General features: G+C 39.2%; 2 protein-coding genes across 4 annotated transcripts in view; both read left to right on the top strand.

Moving 5' to 3' along the window:
- Nucleotides 1-2,053, top strand: part of LOC142010929 (synaptotagmin-14-like) — a 72,488-nt gene extending 70,435 nt beyond the window's left edge. Inside the window, exons 3-4 of one of the 3 annotated variants that reach the window (XM_074989577.1) lie at nucleotides 782-946; nucleotides 1,881-2,053. In XM_074989577.1, the coding sequence (XP_074845678.1) occupies nucleotides 782-946; nucleotides 1,881-1,933 (218 nt within the window). In that variant the 3' untranslated portion in view covers nucleotides 1,934-2,053. Of the gene's footprint in view, nucleotides 1-781; nucleotides 947-1,691; nucleotides 1,784-1,880 lie in introns of those variants that run through there. The other 2 variants (XM_074989579.1, XM_074989578.1) reach the window with 2 other exon arrangements.
- Nucleotides 1,916-20,213, top strand: part of SYT14 (synaptotagmin 14) — a 108,331-nt gene continuing 90,033 nt past the window's right edge. Inside the window, 3 exon segments of the mRNA XM_074989576.1 lie at nucleotides 1,916-2,271; nucleotides 2,273-3,002; nucleotides 8,607-8,825. Coding sequence (XP_074845677.1) covers nucleotides 2,047-2,271; nucleotides 2,273-3,002; nucleotides 8,607-8,825 — 1,174 coding nt within the window. The 5' untranslated portion in view covers nucleotides 1,916-2,046.

Below are 20,213 nucleotides of genomic sequence, written 5' to 3'. Positions count from 1 at the left end.
ACATCTTCAAGATGTCTGCTTGGAGAGGATGCTAATGCAGATCTGACTGTGTTTTAGTCTGTCTTGGTTAGGACTCTGAAACATCTACCATCACAACTGAATCACTATTTAGATGGTACCAAGAACAGATACCCACTGAAATGAGCAGAGGAGTGGTTACTTATCTGTATCATGCTCTACAACCTCCATCTCCCTTGTCTGCATCAAAGTCCCTGGTTTAGGCTAGGTTCTATGGTAGAAAGGGAATTGGATTCACAGATGATCTTACATAGCATATGTACCCTCAGTAAAGTGTTTTGAATTCAGGACTCCTTTGTGTATGAACATTAATTTGGAATGCCCACAGAATGGATGTCCTTTTTTAGTGACAACCAGTATTTCCAGTTTAAAAATATCATGTTTGTGTGCACGTACTGATCAACGTGAAGAGTTAATGATTCTGTTTTCAATTTCTGGAAGACTAGTTGAAGTTCATCATGATGTGATTAAAATTGCATAACATGATGTAAGGTAAATATTCAAAACGATGCTGAGGGTGTTAACTAATAGGTTTTTTTTTTTGTTAAGCATGATTAAGACATTTTGATGACTATAAAAACATTTTTGTAGGTCAATCAGCTGATCACTATTAAATTAAACACCATAACGAAAAAGCTTTCAAAGTGAAGTAATATAGTTTCATTTCAGCAATGTCTTGCATATACATTATTGGTGGAATGGGTATTAATTATTGAATCATATTTTGAAATATATTGTAGATTTTTCTTTTTATTTCTTTTAGTATCTCCTGAGGCAGTTGGATTTCTGTCAGCTGTTGGAGTATTCATTATCCTCCTGTTTCTTCTTTTTCTATATATTAATAAGAAGATGTGTTTTGAAAATGTTGGTGGTTTCCCAGATCTTGATTCAGGATACAATGCAAGGAAGAATTCACAAGATAAACTTTGTGAGTATCTGAAATATATTCTGCTCAGTTTGATTCTGGAAAAAGTAATAGGCACATTCACAGAGTCACACAAGATGTATAAATTATCACTTGGACCAAATGAGAAAGACCTGTTAAATGTGCAGAAGTGTGTTGATTGTGAGCTAGTGGAAGGAAAGGTGGTCCCGGTGATAACTTGTCCCTGGACACTCTACAGGTCTCCAAAAAGATTAACTTTGCTAATGAGAAGATATTTTTCCCTCCCTGTGCTCCTTGATATTGGCTGTGTAATGCCTGCTTAAGCTTTGCCTGATTGTTTATAATTGCCCTTCTCAAATAGTTGTAGGTGAGCCACATGGCTGAATTGTCACTCAGCCTGGTGGTAGAGGTTTCTCCCAGCTTCTTGTCACCCGTAGCCAGAGATGGCCTAGCTCTGCCTTATCTTACTGCCCTGCCAGAGCCACCCACAGCAACTTCCCACAAGCCTTTTTGGGCAGCAGGCAGACCAGGGTGGGTGGGGGGAGTGGAAGCAGGGAGAGGGGCCAAGGCAGGGGGAGGCCCTGGGAAGGGAAATTGGTGAGTGTAGTGAGCAGGGGGCACAGCCACCTCCCATTGCTTAAAACGCAACAGATGTTTTGAGGTGAGAAAACCCTTTGGGTTATGTGCTATTGTGTAACTGTTAGGTTAATCTACACGAGTTCATTGCAGTGTGAATTAGTATAGTAAAAGTACATAATTTAAGTGTTTGAAATTTCTTTCTTTGCAGGTATAGCGTAAAATACACATTTCCCCTTGTTTTTTGTTGTATTTTTGAAAACAAATTCTCATTGTTTTATGGCTAGTTGATACTGAACTTTGATGAAAGACTATTTATTTAAAATGGAAAAATACTGTTTTGAACTAGTTGATTTTGGCTTAATTTCCAATTGTTTTTATTTCAATTTATTTCCTTGAGTACATATAGAATTTTGCGTCAGAAGAAAGCTGCAGTGGCCTCAGGTTGCATAGTAGGCTTTTGAACAACAAAACTAGATAAATGTAAAATTGAATCTTTTGCTGAGCGACAGTCACAAAACTGAAGATCTTTTTACCAAAATAATTTGTTGGTTAAGATTGGACAAATGGCATTTTTCAAAAACTTTCAACAAAATCTGAGCCTTCCTTCCATGTCTTCTCTGGTTGATGCTCTTAGCAATGCTGTAGATGATCTGACCAGTGCTGTTGGAGAGGTCAGCTATTCTGTAGCTGACTCAGTCACAGAACAGGTGGCAAGCTTGATAAACGTCCTTCGTACAGAAGACGAAGACTCTAGTATGCAGGAGGATAAATCTATGCCTATGCAAGAGGGAAAAAAAACCATCATTAGTAGCTTCTAAGGAAACTAATACAAAAGAAAAAAGATGCGTTACAGAAGATAAGCAGAATCATTATTCTGATTCATTAGATTCTGTAAAACAAGAGTTGAATCAAGTTAGAATGTCAGTTCATGTCCAGGACAAAAAACAAAATCAATTAAAAGGGGGAGATGCTAACAAGTATGTTAATATGGACGTAACTGAGAACAAGAAGAAATTAGGAAGACATGTTAAAGACAAAGGAGCCACTAGAAATAGATACTTGGAAAACAAAAAAAAATTGGAGGATGGTTTGAATAGCAATAAATTTACACCAGATGACTCTATTATTAAAGACCTAGATAACGGGTTACATGCAGAACTGGAGAATTCTAAGGATCACTTGCATAAAAAAGTCAAATCCCAGTCGTCAGCGATTGATTTTCAAGACCCCAAAGCGTATCCCTATACAAATGGATCCAAGGATTCAGAAGCAAAAGCAAAGGAAGTACAAAAGCAGAAGTTTTCTGAATCAGATTTTAAAAAGGCACCCAGATACCATCCAGATTGTGTCAATGAAGTAGAAACAAAGAAATACAAAACTTTTTCTGATGATGATGAACAGGCCATAGTGAAACTGGAAGAAAATACAACAACCACGTTTTCCAAAGAACGTAAAAAGAGAAATTATAAACAATCAAAGATGTCAAGAGAAGTAAGTAGCAAGAAGACACCAGAAAAAGGTGAGGTGTCTTTCATCAATTTTTCTCCATTAGGCCTTTTCTGCATCTTTCTACAGATTACTTCTACTTCATGGTTTATAGACCTCACTAGAGTAATTCTTCCTTTTAAATGGGATAATTTTACAGTACATTTATTTTCAAAGTAATTTATTCTCGAATTGCAATGTTATTTATTGACAACCAGTTATTTTTTTCTATAATAGGAGTCTGAAAGAATTTGGCTTGTTTAGCCTAACCAAAAGAGGGCTGAGGGGAGATATGATTGTTTTCTATAGATACATTAGAGGTATAAAAACAGGATGGGTGAAGAATTAAAGGTAAGTACCATTGTGGAAAAAAGAAGAATTGAATATAAACTGTCCATCAAATTTAGGCTTGAAATTAGGTGAAGGTTGCTAAACGTCAGAGGAATGAAGTTCTGTTAAGCCTTTTGAAGGGGAGCAGTGGCAACAAAACATAACTGCCTTCAGGACTGAACTTGATAAATTTATGGAAAGGATGGTATGATAAGACTGTCTACAATGACACGTAGCTGACCTGCAACTGCTAGCAGCAAATATCTCCAATGGCTGATGATGGGACACTAAATGGGAAGGTCTCTCAGTTACTACGTAGAATTCATGACCAGGTGTCTGGATGGGTGTTATGCTCAAATGTGCAGGGTCTAAGTGATCACCATATTTGGAGTCAGGAAGGAATTTTCTTCTGGGTCAGACTGGCGGAGATCCTGGTGAATTTTCACCTTCCTCTTCAACATGGGGCCCGGATCACTTTCAGATTTCAATTAGTGTACATGTGGATTCTCTGTAACTTGAAGTGCTTAAACCATGATTTGATGACTTCAGAAATTCAGCCAGAAGTTAGGGGGTCTATTGCAGTAGTGCGTAGGTCTGCCACTGAGATAGTCACGAAGGTCTCTTCTGAGATAAAAGTCTGAAACTATTCTAGTACTCATGATTAAATGTCTGTCACTTATTCTAAATTTCTTTTTCCAAATAAAACTATTTTGTATTTTGAAGTGCTTTGTGTGGTTTCTGTTGGGTACTGGGAATTTTTCTTCTAGATCTCTGGCTCTATCTTATTCCTAAATATCTATTTCAGTGACCTTTGTCAGATTATGGTAGAGTCTCAATATTCGTGAACCTAAGTATCAAGTATTTGCAAGCCACCGCTTCCCTTGGGGCCCCCAGTCTCCCCGTATATGCAAAATTCAACATTTGTGAGGTTTGTCAACATGGAACCCTTGTGAATGTTAAGGCTGTAATGTATATAAAAGAAATACAGTGCGTCAAGCTGTAGTGTAGTGTGTATGAACAGGCTCAAAGCATCTATGTTGTCCTCATTGCATGTGGGTCAGGGCACGTGAATATGGGCTTCATATTTAAAGTTATTTTTCTGTCACTTTATTTACAATTACAATATTCTCTCAAAACAATAACAAATCTAACATTAATTTTCCATTTATTCTTTGAAAGCAATTCAAATTCTATGTTCATTTTTTTAAGACTGTCTAGAATTTTTTTTTTTGGTTTGCAGAAACATTCAAGAGATTTTGAAATCATATGATATATCAGAAATTCAATATTTGTTTATTTGTACTATATGGTAGAAAAATTCCAGAGTTTGTTTTCCAGTTAAATAACAGTAATTTCAGGATAGAATAATCACTGACAAGTGGTAGTTAAGAATTCTGTAGACTTGGCAATCTACTAAATAGTTTCTATAGTTTGTCTTAAAGATTACAGTCTGCCACAAAAAAAGATTTCTCATCTGGGCTGTTGGTCAATATCGTTTTGTGACTTGTTTTTAGTATACTTTGGTCATAAAATATGTACATACATGACACCACACAAAATATTTAATCAACTAATTTTCATATTTGCAAGTAGTGTTTAATAATAAAAAATCATCTTAAAATTATGTGGATTCATTGCTGGTGAAAGGCATCACATTATGACAGCCTGATAAATAAAGCTGTATGTTGATCTAAAGGGAAGCAGCTGGGCAAATATTCTACACACATTATTCTGCCGGTATATTTCAACCCTAACCTGGAGGGAGGGACTGGCAAGGACCCTTTTTTAAAAAAAAAAAAAAAAAAAAAAAAGGGGGGGGGTGGGGCAGGGGGGGGAGCAGGGTGTTCTTTTCTCTGTCCAGTGCAGTTCATCACTTCTCTTCTGAATCTATCAGTTAGCACAAAGACTACTGGTGAGTTTGTTGTGGGAGACAGAATTAGAAGCTATGAAACTCATTTCATATAGGCTACGTCTACACTAGCCCCAAAGTTCGAAATGGCCACGCAAATGGCCATTTCGAAGTTTACTAATGAAGCGCTGAAATGCATATTCAGCGCTTCATTAGCATGCGGGCGGCCGCGGCACTTCGAAATTGATGCACCGCGCGGCTCGTCCTGACAGGGCTCCTTTTCGAAAGGAATAAGGGGACTTCGAAGTAGGCGGGGTCCTTTCGAAAAGGAGCCCCGTTGGGACGAGCCGCGCGGTGGCAAGGCGCGTCAATTTCGAAGTGCCGCGGCCGCCCGCATGCTAACGAAGCACTGAATATGCATTTCGGCGCTTCATTAGTAAACTTCAAAATGGCCATTTGCATGGCCATTTCGAAGTTTGGGGCTAGTGTAGACACGGCCATAGAGGTATAACATGGAAAAATAGCTCTTAATCCCTATTTAAGATGTACTGCAGTCCAGCTAGTGATCTGCAAGTGAAGGATGTATATCATTCACAATATTCTTAAGGCATCTCACCAGATAAATTGTAACTTAAGAGATGGCTATATATACATATTCTAAACAGAGCTGATAGCACCATATACAGTTACAGTTGCCTGTCTGATACTTCTCATTATAAGATTTAGTTTTCGGTTGATTTTAGATAGGCAAATCCAACTACAAGAATTGTGTAGCTGGAGTTGACGTATTTCAAATTGATTTTTGCCACTGTCCACACAGTTAGAGGTTGATGGGAGAAACTCTCCTGTTGACTTCTCTTGGTCCTCACGACCTTCAGAAATACCAGGGTCGGTGATGGTGCCATAATAGCTTGATTTAGGTCCCACTGGGCATGCTAAATTGAATCCTAGAAGATGGACCATCAGCAAGTCAATCTTTCTCTAAATGTTAGATGTACCATGAGTGTTATGTGCTCTTTGGGGTCAGGCAACAAAACTTAACAATGACAGACTCTCTCCATTTGCTTTCAGTGTGCCCCCTGCTGATTCTATGATTGTGTAGAGGAAGAAACTGAGTAGAATGCAAAGCCCTCTGGATGAAGTTGATTGGGATGGAGAGCAGGGTGGAGGAAATGGAAAATGATTAGACAGAAAGTCTGGGAGCTAGGGTCTGGTTGAGAGATACTGAGAGTGAATGCAGAGCTTGGGGCATGAGTTCCAGGAAAGGGTGGATAAAGAAACTGAAGGGTTGAGGAGACCATGGCAGTTAACTGGAATTTGCAGCTGGAGTGGAGGGAATATAGAGATTTAGATGAGAAGCCCAGATAGGGAGACAGGGACTCACTATGTAGGGAGAATGGGACTGGGATGAGGAGCTCCAAGGATGGAGATAGGCGTTGGCTAAGCATTACAACATGGGCTTTAGAGAAAGGGGCTAGTGATGGGTACTGGGATGAAGATACGGGTGGGGTGGGGAAGACAGGGAAGTGTCAGGAGAGGGACAAAATAGAGGGAATGGGCAGAAGGGGACAGGTTTGGGGAAAGTGAATCAGAAGTAACTGTGACCACTAGAACACATTCCTTTTTCAAACCTGGAATGTAAATAACTGTCTATGAAATCCACTGACAAGGTGCATGTCTCTACCTCCTCTAGTGGCTGGTCCACACAGAGGATGAGAAGCTACTGCCGCTGCCACCATACTCTGTTAGCTCAATTAGCAAAGGTCTGTGCTGTAAATCTAAGAATTTCAAGTCTGCTGATGACTCACATGGGTGTCAGTCCGATTCCACATGTTTGGAATTTCTGTTATTTCCATTTGCTTTTTCAGAAACCTGAGAAGCTAGACAGGAAAAACCCCCACTATATATGGAAAAAAATTAAGATTGCAAAAAATGTAGGAAATATCAATATTAACGTTGCCTGGGCAACCTTAATTGTACTCTCATTTGCATATGCATTGTGATATAATCTTTAAATGGTCACTTGAATTAATTTTTCAGATAAAAACATTTTTTCTGGCTGCATTCTACTCTCACGTGAGAGCTATTTTCCTGCTAAATTTCAGCTTTTAAACTATAGCCATTCCAAAGCGGTTTTTAAAAAAACAAACAAAACTAAAAACTAACCCTTTTGCATTTTTTAAACAGACAAAAATTATTAGGGGTATAGAATGGCTGCCATATGAGAGAGAGTAATAAGAATGGCACTTTTCTGCTTGGAAAAGAGACCTCTAAGGTGGGATATGTTAGAGGTCTATAAAATCATGACTGGTGTGGAGAAGTGAATAAAGAGTTGTTTATTCCTTCCCATCACACGAGATCCGCGGTCACCAAATGAAATTAATAGGTAGCAGATTTAAAACAAATGAAAAGAAGTATTTCACACAATGCATAGTCACACTGTGGAACTCCTTGCCAGAGATCTTATGAAGACCAAGACTATAACAGGGTTCAAACAAGTACTAGATAAATTTGTTGAGGTTAGATTCATCAATGCCATTAGCCAAGATGGGCAGGGCCTCTTCCTGGGGCTGGCCTGAGGTGCAGGAGCTGCACTGCTCACCTGCCGGCTTCTCCCAAGGGCTGTGGGGGAGGGGCATTCAGGCCACCCACAAGCTTCTCCCCAGTGTCGGAGGGAGGCGGCCAGAGCAGGCTACCCACTGACTTCTCCCCAGGACTGGGGTCATGGGAGGGCCTGCAGCCCAGCTGCCAGCTTCTCCCCAGAGGCAGTGGAGGCTATGTGACATGGTGGCGTGGGGTAGTGGTGACCATGTGGCAGCCAGCAGATACTACCAAGGGCAGGCCAGGGTGGTGGAGGCCGTGCTGTCAGCCAGTGGCTGCTCCTCTGGGCTGGTGCACTTGCTGTCCCCTTGTGGTCATTCATGAGTATAACTGTCCCTCCTATCACACCCCTCTCTTTCCTTTTGATGCGAAACAGTTACGTTCCATGCACATCCCATGGTCCTGACACAACCAAACCCTGACTCTGCTTAAATTATGATAAGAGGAAGATGCATACCAAGGTATCAGGAGCTGACTTTCTAATATGAATCAGTAGGTCAAATATGACATCACAGTATGTTGTCTACATAAAATATTTCAGAATTTTGTTTCTTAATAAAGAAATTGAAGTTGAATAAGTGTGCTTTCTCAAAAGAGCCCATAGATAGCTTATTTTCTATTAAAATATACTGTATTAGGTCTAGACACTTGTAATTTTTTTCCATTTGTAAAAAAAAAAAAAGTATAAATATTACTGTGCTACTGTAGTTCAATCTTTTATCTATTCAGAATGATGGCAAAAGTTGATTTAAATATATTTTTCCCTAAAAAATTAAGTAAACAATGAAATATTTAAGTTGTATTGATTAATTTGTTTGGCTCTTTCTTTGTCATTTACTGTTCTTTTCCTTCAAACAGACAATTCATACATGAATAAAGATGAGCATGGTTCATCCTCTGAAAGTGAAGATGAGGCGCTGGGTAAATACCATGAGGCCTTGTCCAGAACACAGAGTTCCAAGCCACCAATGGTAGATAGCAGACAGCAAAAAAGTTACATTTGGGAAACTAGACAAAAATACAGCCCTCTGTCTGCAGAGTATGATGGGTACAGTAGTGAAGCCTCAATAGATGAAGGTAAGATGCAATTTACAGTATTTCTTCCATCGTCCCTCACTTCCAGGTTACACTTGAAGTCATTCTCTTTTAATAACTCTCAAATTTTTTCATATTTGCACACATTGCAAAAGACAGGTACTGACGTGCTTTCATGTCCTTTCCGAAAGCACTGCATGTGAAATATAATGTGGGAGGAATTAATAGCATGTAGCTGTACTAACTATTTTTTTTCCTGGAAGAACTCTTTTTAAACTGATTGTTGTGGAGATTAAGAAACATACCACTTTATCAGGAACCACCCTAGGTACGAAGTTACAAGACATAGTTGCTGGATCCTTTGTATAGAGGTATTCTCCATGGCTACGTCTACACATAAGGAAAAACTTCGAACTGGCCATGCTAATGAATATTCAGTATATATATAGGAATAAGGGAATTTCGATGTTTGCAGGGCCCTTTTGAAAAGGGCCCCTGTGTAGACGAGCCGCATGCGAGTGAAACACATCACTTTTGAAGTGCCCCAGCTGGCAGCATGCTAATGAGGCACTGAACATTCATTTCAGTGCCTCGTTGGTATTCTTCGATTTGGCCATTAGCATGGCCATTCTGAAGTTTTTCCTAAGTGTACACATGTCCTATATGTAGGTTGACCTTCATAGCTCCAAAGCATAGCTCATCATTAAGTAGGATTTTTCTATTATGTTCTTACCATGTAAATTATATAAATGTCTTATCTTTTATTTAAAAATCATAGGAAAAAAACCAAAAAATTGTTAACAAAAATCGTAATGGTCAGATATTGAAAATAGACCCTTTCAGCTCGAGTAGATAGACCCAGATTACCTTCAGTTTAGTTCAGGTACTGCTGGCAATGATGCCATGGCATCCTGGGCTTCAGCTCAGGCTAGTCAGCTGAGATTTTATCGGACACCTCCTTTTATCTGCAGTCTATAAAATGCTGGGGCTTGTGCTGGCTTCTCCCTCTTTTCCAGGATTCTGAGTGGACTTGTATAGCCCAGATTGAAGCATGTGCTGCTGCAGCTTCATTGCTATTGGTGTTCAAACTTGCTAGATTAAAGCTAGCTCACGTAGGCCTGCACAAGCTGAAATGGTCCACCATAATTGTCGTCACGATAGGTAACCTACTGAGCCAACTGAATGATAAATTTTCGGCTGGAAATAGATCCAGGTGCAAAATTGTATCTGTAAGCATTTGTATTCATAAAAGGGTATTCTGACTGAGGTCCAGTTTAAAAAAATAGGATGCAGCGGTAATACTTTCTTGATGAAACAATGAGCAATCTGGCAGCCCCTTACAAACTAACAGATATATTCCATCTGACAAAGTGGGTTTTTGCCCAGAAAAACTTATGCTCCAATATATCTCATAGTCTATAAGGTGCCACAGGACTGCTCATTGTTTTTTGTGGATACAGACTAATACGTCTACCCCCGATACTTTCTTGATGGAATAATTAGGTGTGTTTAATTGCATCTGTAATAAAACTACATGTGTGTTTTAAAAGACTACACATTTTAAAGATTAAATAATTTTTCCTAGAAAAAAAATCAATACATCTCAAGTTTATTAGTGTATACATTTAAGGATAGCTTGCAACCTAAAAACATCCTTACAAATTTGGAAAGTTTTTCATAAAGGTGGAGGCTGATTTCTTTTTGTTTTTGAAAAATTTCTTTCTCCCTCCTCACCTTTTAAATTCCTCAGTCCTTTTGCTTCAAGACCACATCTTAGGAGGTCAGCAAGCTTGAGTCTCAGCATTTAGGGAAGAAACTGGAGATGTGATGGTTACTGTATGCATCGGAAGCACTTGGAGAAAGGCAAATATGAGTAAGATTAGAAGGATGCATTTTCTGTTTCAGTGTATTTTATTTACTTAAACGTGCCAAAATCATCTACATTATTCCCTTTCTTTTCCTGCTGCCCTGTCCCCAATATAAACATACTCCATGGTGTATGGGGATCCAGTTTCATAGGGAGCTACTTGCAGATAGTGGTGCCAGGAACACTAGCTGGGAATGGGAAAGGGAGATGTTGCCATCATGAAATTAGAGAAGAAGAAAGATGTAGAACCTGATGTAGCTTCAGAGCTATTTGCCTCTTTCCCTTCAAGTAACTACCACTTGACCTTTGGATTTGAACCCCTAAAGATTTCTCTTCCACTTCCATGCTTCCAAGCTTGCCTTCCAGGAGCAGTGAGATTTGTCAGCCACTGCTTCAACCTCCTATTTTGAAAATGCTGGGGCTCATGCTGGCTTCTCCCTCTCTGCTAAGCTGGAGTCTCTATTCCTCAAATGCAAATTTAGAGCATGATTGGAGTCCATGGCAGATAGGTAATTTTTGGTAGGTTCTAAGTACAGCAGGTAGGAGTCAGCCAGCCTGTTTCATGTGCCCATGCTTCCAGACAGACTCCATTCAAGAGATGGGATAATTGTCACCAAAACCCAGACATATACTCTGTGCATCTTAAGTGAGAAATTGATTAATTTATTTTAATAGAAGTGCATTGGAAGTTTTATAAAAGGGTCTGGGATTATAGCCAAAAAATTAATTTTTTTAAACATTTCATTTAACATGTATTTAATTTCAGGTTATTTTGCATATACCATATTTTAATGTAAACAAAGTCAAAACCTTATGTATCAGAGGCTTGCAAAGGCTTATTTTTCATTTTTTGTTGTATGTAAGATGACATTCTTTTTCAACCCATTATCAAGGGCTCTGATCCAGTAGTGCTGTCTTTCAGAAAGCCTGCAATTGTGTGACAGTTGTGAGCAAAGCATTTGTAGAATCAGGGCCATGTTTTATAATTATTTTTGTTGACCTTAGTCTCCATGAGGTGCTACTCAATAATGTTACACAACAAAAAATTACCATTATTTCTAAAAATATTATCATAATGTTCTTTGTAATATGTTATTGACTGGAAGGTGGCACACTACAGTACATATTTTGTTGACACTTCCTGGTTTTTCCCAAAACAATTTCAAATATAACATCAAATTCCTTGCATTATTATTAAAATATGTCCCATACAAATTTGCTCTGAATACAGGAAAAGAGGAGGAAGAGTATGCATGGTTGCGTTTTATTCGCCAAGAAAAGCAAGCTTCGCATCCTAGAGCTTTAGTGACAAAGAAAGTGGGAACCTGATAAAGAACACCTGCAGCTCATAAAAAGAGTTTGGAGCACACGGCCAACTATTTGTACATGTTCAGAGAAAAATATATTTTAACATTTGAAGTTACAGTCTCAGATTAAAAGTAAAGAACATCAAGGAATGTTTTACCCATTTCATTTCGGTGCAAATTGTGCTGTGCGAAGTTTTACTGTTTCTGAAATGTGGACATGAATCCTTAAAGCTATGAGACATCACAACAATCTTAACTGAGATTTTTCAATGAGTAGTTTAATTTTAGTTTACTTCCTATAACTTTCTGTTATGAATATAGATGTTACAAAGACAAAAATCATAGACATTTGTTATTCTTTGGAACAAGGAACAACATTCCTCTGTACTTAAAGAAAATGTAATACAACAAATCAGTAGTTTTAATACTTAATAACATCTTTGTTCCCCATGTTGTTAGGCTTTTACAAATGTGTTTAATTTTTTCTCTTTCTACACCCTAGATATTTTATTTCTACTATCAGAACATTAAAACCTTCAATTTCTGTGCATAACTTGTAGTGGAAATCAGCAAAAATCCTCTATAGGTCAGGAACAGTATGAGCTGATGAAAATATAATGGTTTTCATTTTCAGAATTGTGTGCTGTTTTCTTTTTAGCAGTTAATCAGGTAGTTTTGTCAGACTGTATAAGCCATGCCAGATATTTTCAAAGAAGATAGATGTTTTTTGCAGTTTAACAGTTATTTATATTTTTCTTTGGTTGGTTTTTTTTGGGCCTCTCCTGCTCTTATTTGTTGAAGAAACGACGTGTACACAGACTCTTACAACAGGGTAGGCAAGAAACAGAATCTTGTATTCAACACTTGAGATTAAGTAACGTTGCGTTGCATGATATATTACCTGATTTTTATAATCCCAAAGTGTAAAAGCTCAATTGTACTATCTTAAAATCTTATATTACTAATATAATAGTCATATTGATTAGAAAACATGTATCAATAATTGACCAGTAGACTCTAATTAATTTTACATTTACAGCATACATATATTCTGAAAAGGTGTTACTCTGAAGTTTAGGAACCCTAGATAATGTGGCATATTTTGTTATCATTCTTTTCTCCTGTAGATGGCATATTAATCTTTCTTTTGACTCAGAAGTATAGAAATGATACATTGTCATTATATGCCATGTCTAATAATCCTCAATGGAAAAACAAGAAATAACTTAGCTGTATTTTTGTAACTTTTTTCTGGTTTTATGTTTTTACCTGCATTGCTTTTATGACTGTTTTAGTTTGTTCCATAAATATTTTGTTAATTATTTTACCTAGAAAAATGTTGTTTAAATTCTGGGAGGTCAAACACAGCTTTAATGAGCTGTCTGACTTCATGTCTTCCGTTAGCAAATATGATGTATTCAGGTTCTGCAGAATCAAAATTTTACCTTTTGTAATGGAAATTTGACCTGAGTGAGTTTAAACTCAGGCTTTTCTGCATATGTCAAAGTATCATTTTACCTTGTTTCTGACAAGTTGTAGTGAATGAACTTAGTATAAGATGCAAATATTTTAAAATAAATCCTGGTTTATTACAAAATTAAGAAAAGATAAAGACAAAGCAAGGTTAAGGCACAGAAGACATGCCTAGGTGTGAAACTCCTATGTTTTAGCAGATAGGCTGAAATGGTTGAAGTCACAGGAAAGAGATAAGCAAATGTAATGCCTACATTCCTAGGTCTCTATCAGTTTCACTAGGATTTAGGCATATGCCATTCTCCATAACATACAGACAGATGTCAGAATATTTTTCCTAGATTTTCTTTCCTTGTTTCTAAAACCTCTAAGAAATCCTCTAAGTCTTAGTTACGCAAAGGAGTTAAAAGGCCTAAGTACACTTTGGATGCCTTTACTAAGCATGCTTTTTCCAAATGTGTTGATTGGCTGTTCAAAATTCAAGATGATAGTAAATCTGAGTGATAATCCTCAAAATTTACGCAGCTGTTATCACCTATGTTAAGAAATCCTGAATACGAGTTGATATGTGGTAATGTAGTTGAAATTGAGATAGTCAATTGCAACAGATGAGCAGTGTACTACAATCATAGATTCATCTCCTTCCTATTTTAAAGCATTTTTAGTAATATTACAGTCAGTGTGGCTAGCATTCCCTCTACCTCATGTTCCCTCTAATTTTTTATGTCCATGTGTGGAATTAATTTTGTTGTGTACCAATATGGAGATGTCGAGCAAAAGTCACCTCCATACTGGTGCACATAATAAAATTCATTCTGCATATGGGCAGTCTGTAGTGGGGGTAGAACTGAGGGGTTTGGAGTATGGGAGGGGGCTCAGGATTGTAAGGGTGAGGGCTCTGCCTGGGATATGTGCTCTGGGGTGGGGCTGGGGTTGGGTATTTGGGGTGCAGGAGATGTCACCAGGCTGGGGCCAAGAGGTGGTGAGTGGAGGAGTGGGCTTAGGTTAAGAGGTTGGAGTGGAGGTATGAGGGCTAGAAGGGTGCTCAAAGCTGGGATAGGAGATTGGGGCGCTGGGTGTTTACCTGGGGCAGCTCCCATTTGTGTGTGTGTGAGGCAGGTGGCTCTGTGCTCACCTGAAACCCCCACCCCTGCAAGCACCCATTGGCCACAATTCCTGGCCCATGGATGCTACAGGGACTGAACTTCCTGGCATTTGCAGTGAAGCGGCTCCAGCCGGATGTGGGGAGAGAGAAAGGCCAGCTTGTGGAGCTACTTCTCCCTTTGCCAGGAAGGCAGGCCCAGAACACAGGGGCTTTATGGGCCCCTAAAGCCCCTTTTTAAATCCAGCCCTGCTGGTGGGGCCAGAGGAGCAAGCCTCTGCCTCAGCCACAGCAGTTCCTTGCTGTTGCTGGAGGAGTGTACCTCTCCCCAGCCTCACCAAGGAGCCCTGAGCCCCTGTCTGGGGCTTATTAAGCAGCTATGAGGCTGTGCAGCTTAGAGGAAACATTGCCAGTGGCCAGGCCTGGTTTGTAAGATTAATTTGTGTCTTACCCTTCACAAGTTTTTTGGAAACTTATGGAAGTATTGAAAGATTACAGGAAGAAAACAGAAGTTTTCTTAAGTAAGACTGCTGCCTTGTCAGGCATATTGATGAACCTTTTTCTGTTGTGAAGGTAGAGCAATATGCCCATCTTATAGGTGGTTTTTGTTTAGTTTTAGTTCCCCACTTCTTTTCCCCAGCTAGGCTTTTGGCACTGTGTGCTTACATATCTGTTAACCTGTAACCACAATGCTGCTCAGTCTGGTGTCCCTAAATACGAAGGCAGAGGTTTGTTTGGGACTCTGAGAGCTCTGATTCTGTCCACCTTGCTCCAGTCAGTCCTCAGCTGAGCGTAGAGAATCTGTTTGGGCAGACATGTCAGGCATCCTGACCATGTGACCAGACCATCATTGCTACCTGTGGGTGATTGTTGCCTTGATTCTGCAGAAATCAGCCTCGGCAAGGACACTAATATTGGTCCATCTGTCCTGCCAATATTCTCCTTAGGTACTTTTGGAATTTCTCCAGATCTTTTATATGATGCCTACAGAGACTCCAAGTCCAGCAGTGTTTGGATGACTACAGCAGTGTAGATGTCGATTTTGGTCTGTGCCTTTGTGTAATGGTCATCACAGACTAGCCTCTGTAAATGTCCATAAACCGCACTAATATTGGAAATTGGCTGGCTGATTTAATTGTCAATACTAGTGTTGTTGGACAGATAGCTTCTGAGATTGGGGAAGCTTGACATTTTCCAGTGCTCAGTCATCTGCCTTGATGGTTGCTTTGGGTAACAGTTTTGCAGGTGTTGCGTGAAATAGAACTTTGGTCTTCAATGTATTGAGAGTCAGTCCCAACCTGTGGTAGGCAAAAATGTTGTTGCTTGGAGATTATCTTCCAAGGTAGCACTGACCTTGGTGTATTTGACATAGTGGAGTTCTGCCACTGTGATGATGTGGTCTTGTTCTTGGCTCTGAAGCAGCCCAGATTAAAGAGGCTGCCATCCATCCTGTAGGTTACTTTAACTTCACTTGGGAGGTCATCTCTAATAACTTGGAGGATGGCTGCCAGGAAGATATTAAATAGCGTAGGTGTTATCACACACCCTTGTTTGACTCCTATCCTTATGTCAGGTGGTTCAGTTATGTCACTGTTGTTGAGTATCACAGATTGCATGTTGCACATTTGGTAGGGTGACACCTTTTAGAGAGACCCTTGAGTAGCAGTTTCAGAATGTTCCAAACTGCCTTATGTTCTGTTCAGTAGGTGCACACACACTTTCTTGTATTATGTGGGTACAAAATGCAGCTTTGCTAGAAGGTCTCCATCTGCAGTAGGAGTGCTTTTCCAGTATGGTATAGTATGTTATATATCATAGCGTAGACAAATTACATTCAGTTCCTTCTCAGCTGCCACAGTCTGAGATGAAGTTCTGGAAGTTTTCCCAATGAGATTTTCTTAACTTTCCACTTATTTTGCTCATAGTTAGTAGTGTTAGTTTCCATACTTCATATACAGTAATGGTATAGCTTCTTATCTTTTCTTTAAAAATAGTTTTCTTTATATTAAAATTAGTAGTTCTTTTGTTTTTTACTAGGAAGTTATGCCCCATTATTCTGGGGCTTTAGGAGGAAGACACGAGACTCCTCCTTTAAGACCTCAGTGGAACATGTCTTGGTTCACAAGCTAGAGAATCTATTCCTTAAAAAGCTGGTTTCATCTGCAACTCCAGCATCACCAGGTCTGCAATAATTTATTCACAAAGCTTTTGGCTTCTTAGGGACCCAGGGCATGACTAGACCAAAAGATGACAAAGCCTTGGGCCCAGACAAGTCAGTAGTACAGTTACCAGAACAAGACTGTATGAAGAGCTGTTCCTTTGTTTCCACAATACTGAATAAGCCTTCAGTACCATCAGCAACTGCACTTGCCACTTAGTGCTCAAGAAGATCAAGATTGGCCCTAGCCACAAACAAAACTGTCAGTCTCGCCTAAATGTTTGTGAAACATTTGTACTGTGAAAACTTCTAATGGTATTAGAAGACTGAATGATTGAACTCATCAGGAAAAGACAAACATATAAGACACTCAGAAACTGGAGCAAGTTCTGTAGAACAAGGCCACTAAGTTATCCTATGTATCAAAAATTGATTCACACTTTCTATGTTATAGCACACTGTTGCAGCCAAAGAAGATGTTGATCCTAGTGAATGCATCAAAATCTGTAAATTATTTTTAGACTAGAATATTGAAATCTGCTTTAAATGGAATTGTAAAACCTTTTCTATTACTTTACATTTCACTTTAACATGAGATGTCATCTTGAATAGTTTTCTACCTTTTTTATCTCTTTTATTGTCCCAGAACAGATTCCAAAGAGCATGGGAGAAGTCTAGGAAAAAGTTGGCCTTTATCAATAGCATATTAGACTTCCTTGATCATGTATTTTGTGATAACATAAGATCACCCATAAAACCCCTTTATATAATATCTTAGCATGAAGAAATTCTGCGTATGGGGCTTCACACTCTGGACACATACCTCTTCTGTCAATAACTTCATCTATGTATTTGATAGGGTGAAACTTTTCAGAGAGGCCCTTGAATAGCAGTTTCAGAATGTTGCAAACTGCCGTATGTTCTGTCTAGTAGATGTATACATACATTCATGTGTTATGTTGGTTCAAAATGCAACTTTGCCAGAAGGTCCCCATCTGCAGTAGGAGTGCTCTTTCGGTATGGTACTTTGGTATTCCTGTACTGGTAAAACAGTCTTAGTGTACATATCTATCTTTGGAGACGATGTTTTGAGCATTCAGGTTTGGCAATCAGTCTAAATATTTATGCTGCACTGATCATTATGACATCAGGTCCTTGTAGTGAATGAGACATGGCCCTAGCTACAAACAAAAATATCAGTCTTGCTGAAATGTTTCCTCCTAAATTAGGGTGTTGAGTAACTACAGATTGGGTCAGGACTATGCTGTCGATCCCTGAGATTTGTAGAACTCCTGACACAAGATTAATTGCCTGGTTATCCTTTGGTTTGATAAGGAAAAATTAGTTTATTTTTGTATAAATTAAGGCAGCACTTTGAGGAATTGAAGGAAGCTTTCATGCTTCAGTACATTTCTGTACACAAATGTTTTGTCTTGTATCCTGGACCTTTTTTCCACTACACAGTGTGTTAATGGGACAGCAGCGAACCTACCATTCATCAGTTGCCGGAGGATGCTGTGAAGACCAGGACTTTATCAGGGTTCAAAAAAGAACTAGATAAATTCATGGAGGTTAGGTCCATCAGTATTATTAGCCAGTATGGGTAGGAATGATGACCCTTGCCTCTGTTTGTCAGAGGCTGGAAATGAATGACAGGAGAGGGATTGCTCAGTGGTTACCTGTTCTGTTCACTCCTGTGGCACCTGGCATTGGCCACTGTTGGCTAGATGGACCTTTGATCTGACCCAGTATGGCTGTTCTTATGTTCTTACATAATTTATAACATATTTTGTAGATACACTATATCAATCTGCAAGCTCATTGATGCCTGTACTGCACCAAAGCAAGAAAAGTAGCCAGTGTTGACAGAAGAGAAACTCTCATTAACATCACTGCAGTCAACATTCTGCAATAAATATGTTGACTTCAGCTATGCTATTTGTGTAGATGAAGCAGGTCTATGGGGCAGATAAGTTTAGACCAGGCCTAAGGTTGAGGAATTTTTTCCCATGACCTAGAATATTGAAATCTCTAGTCTCAGACCACACAAAAGCCCTTGAAACACATACACATTGCAGCCAGTGAAAGTGAGATTTATGCTGAAGACTTTTATGAGATAATCCCAAAATATACTGAAACCTCAAATTCTTCTTTTGAATGTGTGTCCCTCTATATTTTACTCTTGGTGTGTGTGGGTGCTCCATTCATTTGAGATTGGACTTCTTTGGCCAGTAGTCTGCAATGGTACTATGTCTGCACACTTAGTGCCATTGTACCCATATGTTTCCCTTTTTTCCAGAGGACTTAAGCAGTACGGTATGGTCAGTTTTTCCTCATCTATTGCCCAGGATTTCAAGGCTGAATTGTGAGCAGTGTGTCTTTGCACACCTGTATACCTAAACACATTTAATTGTAATATAGGTATCCTTTTAGCGTGATTTTTAGTTGTTAGCCTGTTATGCTTCTGTTCAAGTATTTTTCTTCTGTTTTTTGGTTACTGAGTTCTGGCCTTAGCCCTTAGTAGAGTGAAAACATCTAAGGTTTAAATATTTCCCCTTATATGAGGTAGCTGTAGCCCTCAATAGTGGTAATTCAAGGTATGTATTTTGCTTTGGTGAGTGACATATGCCTGTATGATGCCCAGTTTGTTACCTGTTTTCTAAACGGACACAAAAATGAGAGGTTCATCTGAAACAGTTTCTTCTGAACTAGCCCATGAGATCTGCTTCTTATCAAGATAAACAAGGTCCATTTGCATCTAAGTACCCCTTCCTCCAGAATGTGCATGTGAATGTTGGGTTTGGGGCCAATTTCCACATTCTTCCTTCCTCAAAGCGCTCACTTGTTCTTCCCCTCAAGTTATCATCAATTGACAGAAACAGGACACAACACTGTCCTTCTAAAGATCACAAAGAATCTTTACTGTCTGAGGGACCTAATCAGAATAAGAGATCACCTTATTCTGCATCATATAAGTGTAGAATAAGTCCTCATATAGGTCCCTCTAGCACCCAAAAAAAGGTTCCAGCCTCTGTGCTTAAGTACATACTAAATAGCTTCTGCCTGCTGTCTCCCGCACTGAATGAGTACTGCATTCAAGGCCCTAAGCAGCAACTGTTACATACCAGAGATACTGTCCAGGCCAGTAGACCAGTGAGGGGCTGTGTCATCCCCTTCCTGTAATCTTGGGTGTTTTACAGTGCTTTGCTATAGTAGTTCCTTCCTGGAATGCTCACAACCAGCCTTCCAGCATGCAAGCCACACTCTGATTGTGTGTAACTGCAACCTGCCAGCTATACCATGGCTCTCACCAGCATTAGGTGTACTACAGGGTTACCCCCAACACACCTGGATCTTCCCCCAGAACTGTATGTCCTATACTGCTCAGCCCTCTCCTGGACAGTATAGATATATTATGCCCATTATTCCTTTCAGGGAATAATATACTAATTTAGGTACCCTAACCAGGCACTCCAATTTAAACACACTAGATTAGGTTAAATAATAAAACAAGTTTATTACT

This window comes from Carettochelys insculpta, chromosome 3, assembly GCF_033958435.1.
Source record: "Carettochelys insculpta isolate YL-2023 chromosome 3, ASM3395843v1, whole genome shotgun sequence".
NCBI lineage: Eukaryota > Metazoa > Chordata > Testudines > Carettochelyidae > Carettochelys > Carettochelys insculpta.
The sequence above is the reverse complement of the archived record's forward strand: the minus strand, read 5'-3'. Positions and strand labels throughout refer to the sequence as shown.